This window comes from Myiozetetes cayanensis, unplaced genomic scaffold (assembly GCF_022539395.1).
Source record: "Myiozetetes cayanensis isolate MyiCay16 unplaced genomic scaffold, myiCay2020 scf7, whole genome shotgun sequence".
In the NCBI taxonomy this organism is placed as follows: domain Eukaryota; kingdom Metazoa; phylum Chordata; class Aves; order Passeriformes; family Tyrannidae; genus Myiozetetes; species Myiozetetes cayanensis.
Window position 1 is genome coordinate 35,279,213 of NW_026087964.1, and position 19,620 is coordinate 35,298,832.

General features: G+C 37.4%; 1 protein-coding gene across 2 annotated transcripts in view; it reads right to left on the reverse strand.

Moving 5' to 3' along the window:
• CLCN3 (chloride voltage-gated channel 3) overlaps positions 1 to 19,620 on the reverse strand; it is a 74,165-nt gene that overhangs the window by 49,598 nt on the left and 4,947 nt on the right. For both annotated transcript variants that reach the window (XM_050338295.1, XM_050338293.1), the window contains exon 2: positions 10,428 to 10,603. In XM_050338295.1, the coding sequence (XP_050194252.1) occupies positions 10,428 to 10,587 (160 nt within the window). In that variant the 5' untranslated portion in view covers positions 10,588 to 10,603. The remainder of the gene's footprint in view (positions 1 to 10,427; positions 10,604 to 19,620) is intronic.

Sequence of the window (19,620 nt, forward strand, 5' to 3'; positions counted from 1 at the left end):
ATTAGAACTCTGTGCCTACTCTGATCAGTGTATCAGGCTATACACAGAAGACTCTATTAACCTGTTTCCACTGCCACCTCATCAAAAGCCTCAATGAGGCAGACAGACAACAGGAAAAATTTTAGACCAAATATACTGTAAAAGTTGAAGAAAAACTTATAGCATATGCTGTTGAGTAATTGAAGTCAGAAGAGGTTTAAATACCACAGATGTCAGAAAAAAAACCAGAGAAAAGTACATAGCAGTAATGCACAGCAAGATTTTTTCCTATTTGCATTTTATCATACAAAAAAAAATAGTTTCTTAATCACAGTTTCTTTTTTTCACAATTGCTTGTTTCCCACAAATTGGCTACTTAATTTTGCTCACAATCATTTCACCCACTAGAGAACATTTTCTTCCAGGTTCTTGCCTAATAAGCTCACTTCTTCACTGGCCAAACACAGATTCTTGAATTACACTCCCATAGTTCTGTATAACTTCCAATGGTGCTTTCATTCACTGTCCAGACACAGGAGATAGTAATGGAAGTCAAACCCAACCAGCAAACAGAATGCAGCAGAACAGGTCATATAGCTGCCAGCATGTTGTGTAATCAGTTCCAAGACTGACTTCTCCTCAGGGCAGCTGAACCTTCACTTTGAATCAGTGAAACAGGAGTAAAGGCTCCCCATTGCCATGCAAAACTTTAGGGCAGAAGAAGAAAGAGACTTAAAAACGGGGAGATAATAAAATCATTATGCAATGTTAACACCTGAAACCAAAAATAAACTGGAAAAAAATTACTTTGGTCCCTAAAGACTACTTTGACATCTTGGCCTGAAACAGTGAAAGCAAGACTGAGTTTTCTTTTCACTTCTTTCTGTCCATCACACTTCTTGATTTGTAACCCAAAGACACTGGAAAAAATGCTTGACATCAACAGACTACATATAGCTACAAGCTGTAAAAGGTGGCTGTCAGTTTTTGTTTTCTTTCTTTTCTGTCAGTTTTACATTGACAATAAAAATATCTACCTCCACTATTAATCATGCAAGGAGGATTCAGAAAAAAAGCAAGGTATTTTCTGCAAAAGAGTTGCTTTCTCTTATTCTTTAAGAGCCTCTTAACTACTTTCTACCATTTTTTTTCTGGTCGTTTTCTCTACAGGGTAGGCTTTTACTAAGAAAAAACATCCTGCTATTTTCACCTTTACATACGTGTTCTTTCCTTACATTCCAATCTGCTAAAACTGTAGTTATGATGCAGGGAGATTTGGCATCCTTCCCTGAAGTTCACTTCTCTTTTCTCAAACTAGCCAAAATTCTGCTGCTGAAATTGTTCTGTTTTCCCTCATAGGTAAACACATATAAGGAAATAGGTCTTATCTGCTCGATTGCCCTTATTCTGTTTTAGAGTTGTTTACTGTTGGCTACTGTTTCCAACTTGCTGTTCAAAGTATATGCAGGGGATAAAATTATAGCACCAACATGTATTCCTCCCTAGATACGCCACTGTCCTGGTTCCAGCCCAGACCAGCAGGAGGGGACACAGTAAGACATTATGTTATTCAATACCACCTTACATCATTGCCAGGGCAGAGAAAAAGGACTCTCTCTGTCTCTTGCTTCCAAGAAGAAGGGTGTTCCTTTCCAGTTGGGGAAACATGGCTGCAGCAGAGTCCAGTTGGGCTCTGTAGTGAGCATTTTTGCAGGGGAATCACTGTCTTGTTGAATACTTTTCACAGAATCACAGAATATGCTGAGTTGGAAGAAACCCACGAGAATCAAGTCCAATTCCTGACCCTGCACAGGACCACCCCAAGAGTTACATCATGTGCCTGACAGTATTGTCCAAACGCTTCTCAAACTCTGTCAGGCTTGGTGCTGTGACCACTTCCCTGGGGAGCCTGTTCCACTGCCTAAACAGTCCCTGGGTAAAGAACCTCTTTCTAATATCCAACCTAAACCTCCCCCTCAAAGACATTCCCTTGGGTCCTGTCACTGGTCACCACAGAGAAGAGCTCAGTGCCTGCACCTCCTCTTCCCCTCACGAGGAAGTTGTAGACTTCAATGAGGTCTCTTCAGTGTTCTCCTCCAGGCTGAACAGACCAAGTAACCTCAGCCACTCCTCATATGGCTTCCCCTCAAGGCCCTTCACCATCTTCATTGCCCTCCTTTGGACTCTCTAATGGCTTAATATCATCCTGATATTGTGATGACCAGAACTGCCACAATATTCAAGGTGATGCCGCACCAGTGCAGGTCAACCCCTTCCCTCGACCAGCTGGTAATGCTTTGCATGATGCCCCCAGGATGTGGTTGGCCTTCCTGACTGCCAGGGCACACTGCTTTTGTTATTAATACTGTTATCTCACTGCTGTTCCCAGTAAATTGTTCTTATCTCAACCCATGATCTTTGCCTTTTGCCAATTCTTCTCTTGGTCTGCCCACAGCAGGGGGGCCTGAAGACAGGGAGGTGGAGTGATCCAGCAGGAGTGTGGTTTGGAAAGTCTCAGTGGGAGAACTAAATTGGGAAGTAGCATTCCTAAACCATGACAGCCATACATGTTAAGCTTACTTTCTATCTTCAAGAGTTTTACATCTTCTCCATAAATATGTAAGATGTGTGAACAGTAGAGCCAACTAATTCTTTATGTTGTTAATACATAATACTATACTATGCCTGCTGTATTTGAATACTATTAAACTATGAGCTCAGTACTTAGTACTGGCCAGAATAAACTTGTTACTACATTGCCATGACATGCCCATTCTCCAAATGCTGTGTGAAGGTCTGACCCCTCAAGTTACAGAAAGGGTTCAGAAAGGGGCAGTGAAGAGGATCCAAAGTATGGGATAGCTGTGAGGTCCAACCAAGCAAACAAGAGCTTAACCTGAAAAAGAGGTAACTGAGCAGGGAAAAAAATAAGTAGCAATGGAAATAAAATTTTCACTATCTGTTCTAACAGCAGTGACAGCACCATGCTGTCCCTGGTTAGCGTCTACATGTGTATGGCCATCACATGATAGGCCTTTTCAGGGTATGTGTATCTGGCACAACAATCAAGTCATCCTAGTTTCAGGTCACCCTGTCCTAGTTTCATATCAAACCTTCTTGTATGAACAGCAGTTTCACTTCAATAGGCAAATAACACCCCCTAAAACTTTTTGTATTAGCAGAAAGACTTTCACAGCTGCAACTGTAAATAAAAAAAATAAAATTAAACAACAACAACAACAACAACCACCACCCAAACCAAACACAAAAGAACTTACGCATTTATGTCTTACAAGGGTGGGGTGAGTGACAAGGAAGCCCATTTGTCAAACCACGCTAATGCATGTGCCACTGTTAACCTAGTCAAGACTCTGGCAGCTGTATCTGCTCTCAGCAGATATTATTACCTGGATATAGGTTCAAAATAAAGGAAAGCAGGTGGTGACTCACATAAAACGTAGCTAAGCTATCAGAGCTTGCCACGGAGTGATATAGAATTGCTTTAATGAGAAAAAGTCAGTTGAAGAAAAATTCACTGATAAAGACTAAAATTAAAAGCCACCACTCAGATGACAGAGGCCCTCACCTATACAAAAACTTGTGTACAAATACTCAGGTGCCTATTACTTAACCCTGTTCTTACTCTTCCTTAAGCACTGACTTTTGACCCCTGTCAGAGACAGGATGCTGAGCTAGGTGGATTTGTGGCTTGACCCAGTTGTTCTTACGTTTTAGGGACATCACGATATCCTCTTTCAGAATAACATTTCTGTTTCATCCAAGCAGATGAAAAGCTTTCACTTTAAAATGCTGGTAAGCAAGAACGTTCTCAAAGGCAGAAAACAAGAGTACAGCCTGACATCAGTTTGGATGAAATCCTATCTGCCTTCTTTGCTTGTCTTGAGAGAACAAATCAAAGTTAAAATGAATACATGAAATATTATTAAAGCTGTAGCAAAAATTTTCTATTTAGTACCTTAAGCCTTTATGCACACATACTAAATTATTTTATTTTACACTTCAGACTCTTCTTTCTACATATCTACATATATGCCATCACAATTCCTCTGTTTTCATTCCTTCATTTTACACTATACATATGGTTTGCCTAGGAGAAGGACAAACTTATAATAACACTACACCAGTAATAACTTCCTTGGCAGTATCTGTTGACAAACTAGTGTGCTTTAAGCACTTCAGGAGAGCTGCAGAAGAAAACCAACAAGACTACATAATATCAGAAAGAATGGATTATTAGTACTACGATTCATCTTCTTCCAGAATATCAGGTTTGTGTGCTTCAGAAGATGAGGAAACCTAATTTTGTAAATAAAACTTTGGCAGGAAAGACTAGTGAGACCACTCAAGGACTGTTGGCAGGGTTGACTTCTAAAAGCAACCAAATTCTCATATCCTATAAACAAGTCCTCAGAGAACTCACCACAGCATTTATGAGAAATTGAAACAATAAGTATTTGTTTTCAAACATTTAAGAGAATAAGAAACCAATTGGTTACTAAAACTCTACATACACATTGCCATAATTTTCATCCCTCAAAAAGCTTAATGCCACACCAATCCATTTAAAACCTGAAGGCTCAGTCTAACACTGTAACACCCTTACAGGCTGTTCAAAGAAAACAATATCAAGTGAACTTATATTTTGGACAATAAATACAATTTAAAAAAACCCAAACTCAAACATTAGAGTTCAGGAAATAGCTAACATGATAAACAGATACTCACTGCAACTCACTCATTTGATAATGACTTCCAATTACTAAGATAAAGCATTTTTTCTCTTTAACCTATTTATCTTCCAATTGATTTGGGATTTTTTTTTACAGGAATTTTGAAATCCTTGAAGAAGAACTTTGTTAATTATCCCAGTTACCCATGTAAACCTAATGTATAACAACTTTTGTTCCAGATAGATGGACAAAATCGACCTCATGCATTACTAATAAAAAAAGTAAAAGAAATCATGGTTTGATACTGTCAGATATCCTGTGTTCAGCTGCATTAGTAATATGGACTACAGGCAAAATGTCTGCAGTATAACTATAAACCAATAGAAAAAAGTAAATTATAACCAGTTACTGACAATTTAACTATTCTACAAGCTAGCTGGGCCTCATGCTTGCCCTTGTGATCAGAGCAAGTTATGTTATCTCATGCATCAATTTGTACATCATTAGGGATGAATATATTCCTTACTTAAGGAGCTCTTTATGGCAAATATTGCTAACTTGGAAAGTAAGTTTTATGTAACTTAGGAAAGAGGTGTGTCAAACTGTCGTAATGACTGCTCAGTCAGTTTTATACCACATGGATGGAAAACAAAACCAATGTTAACAGTGCACAATGACTTTGAAGAACCTTTTCCATATCAGCTGTGGACAACAGGAAGAATCTTTAATACAATTTCCACATATAAAGAATATAACAGGAACGTAAGGGATTTTTATGCAGGAAATAACTCATTATTTTCTTTCTATTCTTTGCTTTCTTTATAAAGGGCAATAGCTAAATAGAAACAAGCATACATGTGCAACTACATGAATGTGTTGATGGAAAAGATAACATGACCTTGCTTGAAAAATTAACCTCTCATGTGGTACGAACTTCTTGATTATATAGAACCAGCTGTGCTTGCTGAAAAGTGCATTCTGTTCCTCAAATAAGGCCATAATATTAGTTTATCATATTTTTAATGTTGGTATTTAAGTCATTTAAGGTATTCAAGTTTGGTATTCAACCAAAAATTGATTGATTGGGTCTCTCTCTTCAGGCAAAGGACTCCAACTCATGGGTAAAAGACAGTTTAGGAGAGCTGCAGTGTTTTACACTGTGACCTGTTGGCATATTCCATTTTTTTCAGCGGCACTGCTATCACTGCAAGGAGATAGTAACGGCTGCAGCAGCAGCTTTTGAATTACCAGCTTACAGGTTGTCATATTAAGGTTAAGTATTGCCAATTTTATGTTAACACCATATGCCAAATTGTAAACTGTCTCCACACTGAACTCACAATATAAGCAACTAAGCTCCTTCAAATGAAGCAGGAGTCTCTATAGATACTGAAAAGAATGCAAGCTCACTCAGGACTCGCATTCCCACAGACAGATCAAAGTACCTTGAAATGTAAACACCAATGAGATCATTTGTTTGCAAACCATTTTTACTGTAAATAAGGTTCAATCATCTGATTTCAGTAAGTGCCTTGAAAAAATTGCAGTTCTAACAGTACAAAAATCCACCTCCTGAGCTTGCCCTACACTTATATAAAGAATAGTGAAAACTGATGCAGTCCCCTCTTATCAAAGAAACAGCCCTCATTTCTGAGTAAAATTATGGAGATCTCTCAGTTTCACCTTGCTGTGACATAACAGGAAAGAGTTTGAATTTTGAAGACACTTGTTACACCCTTCAAACCCAGCCAGTAGCCAAGAATTGCAACTCTCTCAAACTTTAGACAGGCAAGGCAAAACAATGCTGAAAGAAAAACAACTGATTAGACATTTCATCTTCTCATCACATTCCACTGTTAAAATATTAATCTAATAATACATTTAAATTCTGGAGATTCCATTTCTGTTTAGAAAGAATTCTTTTTTCCTTCTGTTAAATTGATGGAAAACAATGAGCTATCCTAGTGTAACTTTTTTTTAAAAAGCTAAATAGTATAGCTCTCTTCCTGTAAAATTTAAACCAGTAAGTATTAGTTTATATGACTTAACTATTCAAGAACTCATAGCTTTGACACGGTAAGTATAATATGTTTAAACTGACCTATCAAGAAGCAGGGCCAACGGTCTAAAAATAAAACACAGATAAGCTGTGATAAAAATTACCTCCATAAATTACATATATTGCCTGTACATGTATTATCCTCCCTACAAAGAGGCAGATACTTCCTTTTCAGTATAATGTCACCACACTTCTCATTAGACAGCAGTTTAACAAGGGAAGACACTAACTTCGGTATTACAAAGAGATTAGTTTCGATAAGCAACAAAAGCAAGTTTTGTTCAAAGCTGACAGGCAGCATCCCTTCTAGGCAGGGCTTTGGTACGAGCAATTTAATCATTTAGCATGTTAAAACATACTGCTCAAAGAATTCACAATTTCACAATACCTACTTGTTCTCCATAATACTGCCACTAAAAGTCTGATATTTATGCAGCTACTGGAGAACATAACAGGAACACAGCATACTACTTATATAATTGCTATACATACATATGTATTTAGTATATAATACTACATTGTCACAATTTCTGTATTTTTCTCAGATGAGACAGTAAAGGACAGTCACATACATGCTATCAGATGGTGTTAAGAGAAACAAGGTTGTTATTCAGCATTGGTTTCGAGATAATGGTCAATCCCCAACATGGAACTCCTCAAAACCTTTCAAGTAAGACATGACACTAAAAAGACAAATCAACCAAAGAGTAAAGAAAAAGAGAAGCTTAGGTGATAAGACTTTCTAAAGACTCATTTCAGTTAATGTTCATTTGTTCAGTCCCATATAGTGGCAACAAATTTCCCACATAAGACAAGGAGTATATGAGGTTAGCATTCTTTCCTAACATCATTCAATTTCCACATGCTTTGAACAGAAAGCATATTCACCACTGTAAAACAGCCTCAATGGCTTTGTAAGCCTCAGTCAAGCACTTAAGTATGAGTGGAAATGTGAATAGCAGTACTGTGAAGGCTTTTAGAATGGCTGTCCAGAGAGCCAAGGGACTTAGCAAGCCTACTGAACTAAGCAGACTTCTTCTGTTAACTTACTGCCCTCTCAAGAAGGGGGAAAGACTACAATTACTTTAGACATCCCATATTTTCAGCCTTTTATCTACATAATATATGGGTAGCTTCTGGTTCCATTTTCATTACCAAAAAAAAAAAAAAAAAAAGAAAAAGAAAGTAAGACTATTTCTTAATCCTTCATTTTCTCCTCACTGCATGGTCTTGATTTTTTAAAAAATCTGTGATTCTATTTTATTACACAAACTGTAAAATTATGATGCACACTATATTGTCCATGGCAACTTATCCAGATTGAACAAATTCATGCCTGTGCTCATTTGTACATTCTGCAGCTATGAAGCTTTATATTTAACTACATTATTTCCACAATCATTTGAAGTACAGATACATTATTGCCATTATGTTCATGTTGCTAAGATACCAGGCTTATAAACTCCTCCAGTCACGAGACTTAAAACACAAACTATATTCTTAAACAGGGCTCTTGATTTTGGCAGGGTGCACCTGCTAAAGCACAGAGCTAAACCTAAGGTCTCTGCATTCACATCATGACCTGGAGAGTCTGCAGTGTTGAGAAGCATGTGATCCTCCAGTTACCAGAATGGTCCTGCCCTTCCTCAGGAGGTGGGACAGATTCTGTATTATGGATTTACATGTACTTGACTCAACGAAACAAAAACAGGACTAAAAGATATGAGTATTTAAATAGTAATAATGACTAAACGAACAACCTGTTGGTGCTAAGTGAGTAACAGAGGATTACAGAAAGGGTATATGCAAGGAAGGCCTAGTTTGGTCTTGTCAATGAGATTTGCTGAATTAAAACACAAAAGAAAAATCACCTGACACATTTGGACACCTAAGGAATGACAGACACAGATGTTCACTTCCTGCATGCAAGATTATTTGAAACGTTTCTGGAAACATGTTCTTACCACCACCTTAAAAAGAAAGTTAACACCAGATTCTGGTCTACTACTAAGATATTTACTATGATTTACTGTACAATAAAACATTTTCCATGTATAGTGACACATAAATCACTATTCACTTAAATAAAATACTAGGGCTTATTACTATTGCTGTCTCTTACCCAGAGTCCAGAACTGAGGTGAGCTGATAAGTGATAAGAAAAAAATTAAATTCCAGGAAAGAAAATACATTCATATTTATGTACCAGTGCACATTCTAACACTTCAGCGTTACAATAGCCAGGAGCCGCTGGCATGTGCAGGAATTAGCATTGATTTTGACAATGCAAACAAACAAAACAACCACCTCATCTGTTTGGACTCAATTTATGGATCTGATTTCACAACAAGTAAAGGGCAGAACACTGGTTCTGAAACTGTTTCACTACAAACTTATTTCTCCTTTATGCTTAAAGTGATGGAAATGATTTTTAAAAACAATAACCAGAGGAGCTTCAGACTTTTGGTACAGATTGTAAATATTATGTTAGACAAGCAAGACACTTGCTTTATAAAAAGTTCCTGATACTCAGAACAAAGAATTATATACAGAAGCCAGTTGTTCACCTAATAATTTCTTAACGTTTAAGAGCTGGACTTCAGCATGTTGGTGTTCTCCTCATAATGTCCCAGAAGGAATTTTTATTTAGGTGTCCTGGCTCGTGATACCTGTACTGGTATACAAGTTAAAAACTGCACATCCAAGACATATCTAATTAGACAGAAGGAATGTAGATGAGAAGGATGCTCATAGTGATATGGCACAACTATCCAGTACAATGCCAACATCCAACTGCTAAGTGTGGCAACAGGAAAACATATGAAAGAAGACACACTGCAGGGAAGGAAGATAACTGAATGTTAATGGGAGAGCAAAAGATGCCAAAAAAATAAAACTCAAGAGACTCGAGTTTGATTTTAAACAAATACGAGGAAGTGACCAGAATATACATTTAACCAAGTTTACTACCTTACACAGACATTACAATTTTTCCCTCCCTCAGTTCACCTCTCTATTGCTAAAAGAACGTTAATGCTCTCACTCCATGAGCTGCTTTCTTAAATTAAAAAAAAAAAAAAGAGGAAGAGTTTCCCAATTCTTTCTTTGTATTATTTCAGTGCTTTTATAGTGTTCACAGCAGCAAGTTTTCTTTGCAACTTTTTATCTAGTCAAAAGTTGAGCTTATGTGGTGTTTTCTGTTGCTTTTTACACCACCTCTACTTAAAAGGCTTTTGCCTCTGTTTTACAGAACTGAAACTGAATGAATCACAAACAGATTTATCTCTACAAATAACAACTAAAATAGTCTGTTAATTTCCGCATCCAAGAAATATTGAAGACCATGAGACTTCTGAAATCCTGCTGCAGTGAAGCAAGACCAGGTAGCTGCAGAAAAGCCATCCTTCTACTTGGCAGCAAGTTTGTCATTTGTTAGAAGCATGTTAATATCTGCCTCATATCAGAAGTTATCCCGTACAATGTAATTGTTAGGCAAGTACACAGAAAAATGTTCAGCCACTTTGAGGTTTAAAGCATCTCTCTGAAGCACAAACTAGTGAAACAGAAAAGGATCAGGTCTGGTTATTTAAAAACAAAACAAAAGAATCCCCCCTAAACAAACAAACCACAACAAACACAAAGAGAACCAACTAATAAAAATACAACCTAGGGAAATTTTTAAGTGGAAATAAACTTACCAATCGATGCATCACCATCCAAGAGATTGTCATCTTCAGAGGTCTGAAAATCCATAATTACTCCTGCTCCATCTAAAAGCTCCTCATCACTGCTTGCACTAGTTATACTGTTGTAACTGTTTCGATAGTAGCCTCTATGAAACAGCTGCTCAGACTCCATTTAGCTGCTTTATAACCTAGAGGGAGAGAGGAAAAAAGTTATTTTCTATTTGAATATTCAAAAAATACAAAAGTCTGTATCAAATAAAATAAAATTAGTATTTCAAGCTTTGGGGAAAAATTGTTAGGGTCACAATACTACATGTTACAAAAAGGTAGCAGGTAATACAGAACATTTTGTAAATAGAACATTTTACAAAACTCTTCAGTGATTTTTAAGTGGATGATGCTTCGTCAGGCCCATGTATTAACAAAGTCCCAAGAAAGAGCATAGCATGCACTAGCAGTCAACAATTCATCTGATTCAAGAATTATCAGTTAAGAGAGAGAACTTCATTAAAGCCTTATATAAATCCATAGCTTGTCCACACATTATATATTTTATATAGTGCCAAAAGTCCAAAAGGATTATATAGGAGAGTTGAAACAGGTTACAGAAGAGCACAGTGATGACAAAGAACAAAACAACTTTCCTTCTAAAAGCACAACAAAATGGATCAGGACTTTTCAGTCTGGAAAAGATGACAACAGATGTCAGCAGAATCACAAGTGGTGTGAAGAAAGTGAAGAGCTCAGTTGTTTTTCAGTAGCCCTACATGTCATAATGAAAAAGGTGAGGTGACAAGCAGAGAAAAAAGAGCTAATCCTTCACACAGCATGTAGAGAAGTGGTGGAATTCTTTGCCATTTTGCAGAAGAATACAGTGGTTCATAAAGCAGTCAGACAAACTCACAGAACAACAACAAAAAAACCCAAACATCGAAAGCTATTAAAAACACCTCTGATGGAAATGCTGGAGACTTGGTGAGCATTCCAGAGATGTGCATATGCTTATTCTCTTCTTCTGCTCTTCCCCAGAGATATGCTATTGGGCAAGACAGATCTGTTTGACTTTACTCATTTTTATTTCTTTAAAAAAATATTTACTATTTAAAACATACTCTCTCTTCAAATAAATTTCTTCCATTCATCTCCATTGTTTTACCCAAATAAATCAGATCATAATTTATAATTTAATCAGAACACTTTAATCTGTTCAGAAGATACTAACTTTTCATACAGAGTAATTTTTGGCATTCCCAAAAAAAAGTCAGAACACAAACAGGCTGACTATTTCATTATTGTGCTCCCAGAAAATCCATTAATATCACTTTGGCAATAGCACTGGGATTTTAACACAAATGGAAGCCACACAGCACAGATGAAATCAGAAATTGGGACTTCCTAGAAGTTTTTCCACTTAATGCATCATGTGTTGCCTTTCTCCACCTGCTTCATGCACCAAAATCATATTATACACTGTCATCTGCCAACTGCCCTCCTGCTGAAGTGAAATCTTTATTCTACATTCATATGACTTTTCCTACACTCTGATGAAGTTGCAAGGAGACAGAACACTCTCCTACCTTGTCCATAGAGGTAGTACTAAAAGATAAAAAGCACAAGACACAAAAAGCCCTTGTAACACAATGTAAGGTTTTGTCTTTCGTGTTCTTTTCCTATTGTAGACATGACTTGTTTTTAAATTATGGTTTTCTCCTCTGACTTACTTAGTAATCTTTACTACAAAACAGAAATCAGTTAACATGGAGGAGAAAGACCGCCATTCAGTTAGAAATCGCAAAAAGTTGTTTGCAAATTTATCAAAACAACTGAGATAGCAAATGCAGACTCCTAAAGTACTACCACTTTTGTATCAAGCCTCAAACTCAAAATTCAAACTGCTCCAAGAATTTCTGGAAATCCTTACTGTGAGTGTACGAAAGTGAGAGCATCTCTTGTGTAAACCACAGGAGAAACACAATTACCAAAAGCAATTACTTGAGCTCAGAGGGAAACGACTCTATAGTGTTAACTGCCTCAAATTAAGGCAGCACAAGTAGCAGATTCTCTTATTACCACGTGCTGTTTTGTTTTCTCCATACTGAGGGCATAGCTAAAATCTGCTATGTCTTTTAACTACTGCACCAAGTTCGGAAGCCACATCCAGTTTTTCCATCTAATAAAGACATTTTCCTATACTATTCTCAGTAGAAATATTTATTGCAGTATAAAGACAGGACATTGCAAATGTATCTTTTAAAATAAAAGATGATTTTCTTTATATTAAACTCCACAGCTTCAGTTAATTTTACTACAAACCACCTACTCAGAATAAGAGAAATAACTCTCCCCTTGGATAAATGTCTCCCTAGATAAATGTCTGAACAGTGGGTTACATATCTCAAATCTTCCAATAATTGAGAAAATGCTTTCAGACTGGGCTACAATGGAAGGGAAAGTTTCATCACTTGGTCAGTAACTGATAAACAAAACCAACAGACTCTCGAGAGCCAGACCAAGCATACCACAAAGCACCCCTCTATCACTTCTCCACAAGCGTGATTCCACGTGCCAACTCCTCTGGCACACACATGCCTCCAGTTTGTATGACAGGCATGATAGCACAGACCTTCTCTTCTTATTTTGAAACACTACACATATCCTGCTGTAGAAGTACTGCTGCTGACAGACCAAAGAATGTTAACTGATCAATAAGCTTCACACAGGACTAAAATTTTACTTCTAAAAAGCATGACAGTCACTAATTTGTCCACTACTACCTGCAATTAATTAAAAACCAGGATAAAAGGATGGAAGTGCACTATCTTGAGCTGTGTTAAATACTCAAGATAACTTATAAGCATGTTTTCACATGACCTAAAACACTGGTAGCGTTACTCAGAGAAAGTAGAATCCTCCTTGGAAACAGGCTGCTGGGAGCATCAATAATAAAGAAAACAAAGAGTGTGGAAATTTATTTCTACAGCTACAACAGCCAGAAGAGAATCAGTGCCATTCCTGACCCACTCTGGTGCAGTTTATCATTTGTGGATACTGGAAGAGTGTGTTTATACAGGAGAGCCTGCACAAATGCTTATGGAGTTGTGAAGGGAGAAATTACCATCCAACTTGCCATTTTGTAGCATCAGATTTGCTTCACAGATTCCCTGCCCTATGCAGACAGGCACTAAATGGGGAAAAATGGAAGTTACTCAAAAGTAATTGCCAACGGGGTAAAAAGGTACTGGTTGAATGCTAGTCAAACTCAATCTCCTGAAAAAGCAAACAAAAAATTCTACACCAGGTTCCCAACAAATTCAAATTACAGTAAATATTTAAGCAATAAACCTTTTTTTCAACCTAGACTACTGCAAAAATCCAAGAGGAATTACAAAGGATTATTGCTAACATTCAAGATGTTACCTTTAACTTATTTCTACAAAGCAGCACAGTTTTGATCCGGAGTCTAGTCCAGATATCCCAGAAAGTACACTCAAAAATGCTTCAGATTATCTTTGAAAGAAACCCATACATTTTGAAGCAATGTAGTGTAATAATAATAATAATAATAGTAATAATAACAAGAAAAAATATATATAAGCAATATCCAGGAAGTTCTTGGAACAGGAAAGGAATTTGACTCAACTCACATATCCAAGTCTTCTATGAAAAGAATGTAAAGCAAAAAGAGTACAATAAATAATCCATTACACTTCTGTTACTAAAGTATTTCCAAAATGTTCTAACCCATCAGAATGCTTCTACAAAAGCATATTAACAGAGAAGCCTCTGGCACTTAAAAAATTAAATAACAACAAAAAAACCCCAACCAAACAAAAAAACCACCACCAAAAAACATGAGCCAAACTGAAGAACAGAGAGCTAAAGCAGGATTTCTTACCTGTTATGACTAGAGAGAGCAAAGAAAGTAATGCGTATACACGTACAGGAAATTGTGAAAAATTTAATTAAATACAGTGCAGGCAGGAGTTAAATTGGTAAAGGAGAACTGTGGAGAAACAGCTGCATTAACAGTCAAAAAAGCATGTCAGGCTACTGCAGTTTTCTGCACAAGCTACTACCACAGGCACTTTTCAGCTCTCCAGCGTCAGACATCCTGCTTATCTTTCACGCCCTACAACTAAAAGGTCAAGCAGAGCAGTAAGTCAGCTGAGGGAACCACTTCCAGTGTAGAGATACGTCTCTGGAAAAGACAGAGTAGGCCAGTAAGAAGTCTGATTTACAGGACATTCGTTGTCAGGTGATCCAAGCAAATCTCTAGGATGTGCTCTGTTGTCCCATAAAAACACTTTTCTGTATCTCATATATAAAGAGATGGGGTGGCAGGGAAAAAAAGGCATCTTAAGCTTGTTATTCACCCAGAAAGGAGGTGGAGTGAAAACTTAGTGTTCCTCTAGATTCCACATTTGCTTCAGTTTAAAGTGAAAAAAGAACTAAATAACCCCCAACAATAACAGCAAAGAACCCTACAAACACCACTAACACAAAAAACCCACAAATCAATAACAACCCACAATGATTCATCTTGTTAACAGAAGAGCTCTTTCCCAAACCAAGAAGAATCCTGATTAATCCAAAAATCAGTGTAATATTCAATTTTTCTGTTCAGTACTAAGAGCTAAAAGGCAGTCATCTGTCCCCTAACTCACACAAAATACCTTCCTGCAAACCCTGCTCCAGGACAGCACCTAGTGAGAAATGTTATGCACCCATAAAGTAAAGGGAGATGAAATTACAAATTTTAATACAATGTTTACACATAAGAATGTGTTGTACAGTCAAGATGGAAGACAGGAACAGGGGAGTAATTTGCTGAAAAAAAAATTGAAAATAATACAGCATTTAAAATGTTTTAACTGTTAAGAACCTTCAAAAGTGTTATAAAATGGTCAGAAATTCTATATACATCATTTTGTTTGCAAGTATCCAACTACTGTATGCTTTAGGAACAGATAAATAATATGACAGAAACATTTCCCACACCCATACTTAGATTAAAATTTTAACATAGATTCCATGTATGGGGATATATGCCAGAACACCTGCCCAAAAGATAGAAGCAGCCAAGAACAGCTTTGATCTCTTAATTCCAAACATCCCATACTACATTAACTTAAAATACTGTAGTATCATCTTTTTTTATTTTTTTTAATAAACCTGCCCTTCAGAATGAAATTTTCAACCCCAAAACTACAAGAATTTTACAATAGTTCTAACACAAGGCCATGTTGTGGTCACTCTTCCTCTTAGTCTCACCAGCACGAAAATTACATTTCTGTTTTCATTGCAGACTCAGCATATCTTGCCTCCACTTATTTATTTTGTCTGTGACATGAAAATATTTAAGCAAGATGAGAACATCACTCATCTTTCAAACCCCAGGTTTGGAAAAGGATGAATGAAGTGTCAGGAATTTCCCACCATACTTTTTAGATAACTAGCAGATTATTTCTTCATAAAAAGGTTCAGAAAAGTCTCAACACTTCAAATCAAATATACAGAAGGGAAGATAAGCAAAATAGCAGATTTCCTGCACTTTCTCAAGTCAGCTTAGACCACAAAATCGGATACTCAAGAATCCAAACTGTTAAAATGTAGGGAATGCATATGCTAACCTTTACAGAAATACATACTCAGATCTTCCTCTGCAGCACTCAAAAAAACCCACTGGAAACCAACTTTTGTCTTTTCCTTACTATGAGCATGGTGAGGCACTGGAACAGATTGCCCAGAGAAGCTGTGGATGCCCCATCGCTGGAAGTGTTCAAGGCCGGGTTGGATGGAGCTCTGAGCAACCTGGTCTAGTACATGGTGTCCCTGCCCATGGTAGAATGGTTGGAACTAGATGATCTTTAAGGCCCCTTCTAACCCAAACCTTTCTGTGATTCTGTAACTAATCTCAGGAGAGATCTGTAGTGAGAAAGGATCTTGGCAAATTTTTAGGGCACCTTTAGAAAAATAAAGTCACCAAGGAACACTTCCAGTTAACTGAAGCTATTTGAGTTTAAAACTTTATGTAGTAGGTTCCCATGTTCTGTTGAAATAGAAGATAAGTCAGTTTCTAAAATTATACATCGGTAAAACTTACTCTAGTTTTCTTCACAGCTAATTCAAAAATAAAACTGACACTCAAATGCTGATACTCAGATATGAACAGAAACATAGATGAAACTACATGAAATGATAATACATGTAAAGCAAGTCTTAGCTTTATAACTGCAACAAGAAAACAGTATTCACATCTAAGTTCTACTGAATCGTGCCACTCTTAGTTAAAAACACTTAGCATAACAACAGCCTGAAAAGTTTTTTCACTTTTATGATACATACCAATACAAATATCAACACTATATACCTGATCTTCACAAAAGCAGAATCTATAATAAATATTCATTTTTATAGTACTTTTTATCTCTTAGGAAAAAAAAAAAAGGAAAGAAACCAACAAAAACCAACTAAAACCTGACAGCCTAATTACAGGATGAATACCAGACTTATGCTTCTAGTCATATGATGCCAAGCGTTAAGGGCATTGACTTTAGTTTGTATAAATTATTCAAAACCACTGCATCTCTGCTCTCTAAAATGTCTTAACCAGTAAGGTTAAGGCTACCCATAGTTGTGACAGCTGAAGAATTATACCCACTGGCACAAAGGTATCAGCCTACCCGATGGAAAAGATTGCTCCTTTCACATCCACCAAATTACTAATGTGAATACTTTTTAATGGCATTCAACCCAAACTGGCTGGATGAGCTGAAAACTCCAATTTAAACTTACTAAACTAACCTCATTTATTGATACATTAGAAAAAAACTCTGCTATCAGAGTTGAAGAGTAGTCTCCCACACAGGTACAGTCACAAACAGCTCCATGACTGAAAAAGTCTTTAAGGGATTTTTAATTACAGCTTAAAAAGAAAGGGGAAAAAAAAAGTTAAGACCATAATTCCTTAGCATGAACCTTAACTAAATATAAAAGCAAATATTATAATGCAAATACAACTCAAAATCTTTAGCTTCACAGGTAAATACTGATCCTTAGTCGAGTTCTGGCAAACAGCTGTGTCCATTGCTGCCACCTTGGAGCAAACCTAAGATACACGTAAGATGTAGTATTAGCTTCCAAACTAATGGGTCAGTACCTATAGCTGCAAATATTCGGTCCAGGTAAGAAAAGATGGAGAATTTCCTTGGCAAAAAAAAAAAAAAAAAAATCTCCAGTGTCCCTTCTGTGATCATATTGAGATGAGAATAACACAGCAATTCGTTAAGACAAGTGGAAGGCACAACCCATTCTCTTCTTCAGAAGGGCAGGAACTATGACTGCAGCTTCTATTGTAGACAATGTAACTTTTGTCTTTTGAGTCTTAGGTCACAAGCTCATTTTCTGTTTGATGAAATAACACTGCAACAGTGTCTCCTTAGAGTTTATACAAGTTGTTGCTCCTTTTTAATGTGGACTTAGCTTGCAGTCATCTGAGAGTTATACAAGCAATGGAGCAGAGCTTTCACACACCACCAGACTGACCAGAAATCTTGTTACTCATACTAATTTTCTTAAACTCTATCAGAGTAATGCACTGAACAGTCCCTCGCTATGTGTACAGACTCATAAATTCAGGGTCACACCTGAGTTGAGTATCTTTTAGATAATTTGGTTCAAGTTCAATACAATTCAGGACTGTCAAATTGGAATCTGAAAAGGCACCACTATCCCCAGCATAACTCTAAGCATCTTCTCAGTAACAGCAGCTACTACAGATTTTTAAGGTCCTTGCACTGCATTCAAACTTCTTTACAGACTCATTAAAGCCTCTGAGATCAAGGAAAAAAAAAAAAATCCCATAGACCTCTCCAAAAAGCAGCACAAGCACAGGACCACTGCTTGTGAAATCTTGTGGGGACCCCTGGTGGTTCCTGGTCCTTACTTTCCCTACTAACGATTTTCCAGCTTCAAAGGAGTGAAGAGGAACACATCCATTGTTTTAGTGCTAGAAGTGACAAGATTTTGGTCAACAAAAATGGCTGGGCACTCTTCTTGGTATTTGTAGTGGCAGAATCCCAGAAGATAAGGGGCTAATGTGTGTGTCTCAAGCAGTGATAGAAGGATGGCCGTGGAGCCAACCAAGGAGAGCTAGTAATAACAGACAAGGATTGTTGGTACACTAATACGCTGTGAGAAAGCACAAGATGTGGCTGGAGAAGGAGGCCATGCAGAGGTAGGGCAGCACTTTTCCGGGACAAACATCCTTGTTCTAGTTCCTGGAGACAAGCACAACTGTGCAAGAGCAGGAATGAGGTCAAGGTGCAGGCATGAACTGTAAGTGGGGATCAAGACTACCCAAGAGCCTCAAAGCCCTCCAACCCATTTCCAGACAGGTCTGAAAGAACAGACGGTACACGACAGCTAATTTGCACAGAAAGCAAGAAACCTATCTTCAGGGCAGGGAAACCTATCTATAGAAAGGTACCCTCACCAAGCCCAGGTGGAGCCGCAAGGACCCTGAACATCCCATCCATCATGTGGACCGATGCTAGAACCAGGAGTAGTGACCTCTTCTTCTCTCATTCTTTCTTTCTTTCTTTAATTCATCTTTTCCTTCCTCTCTTCCCTTTCACCCTACCCCTTCATCCAAAACCCACTGCCATGTGTCCATATAGTAGGTCAGGGACTAACATATCAAGTTTCATGCCAAGTGCGTAATTTAGTAATAAAACTTTTTGATTGCTTGCAGACCCTCTGACTCCTGCAATTCCTTTTGACAATGAGCATCCCTGAATCTTGGGTGCTTCTTACCCCTTAAGGGTGGGGAGTAACAGTAACATCACAGTAACAGAGTGATAAACTGACAATCTATTTAAACTTCAAGGTTAGGAGCCCTGACAGCAGACTTGCTCTTTTTCTTGCTCTGGATCCTCTCCAGCCACAGTGTTAAGGCAGCAAGGTGAGGAAGGACTGAAGTGATCTGCAATCAACACCTGGACCTGGTTCACGGCTGACCTTCCTGGCTACACTACACACACACCACCTCATTTTTGTAAAAACAGTGCATCCAACCATCACTGGTTGCCATTCTGGTAGTTTTCAAAGATGAAATAAATATATCAATCTGTTCAGAGACCTGTGAACCTCTGATGTTAACAGATTGATTTTGCTTTTTAATATACACAATATTCTATCCAAAGGA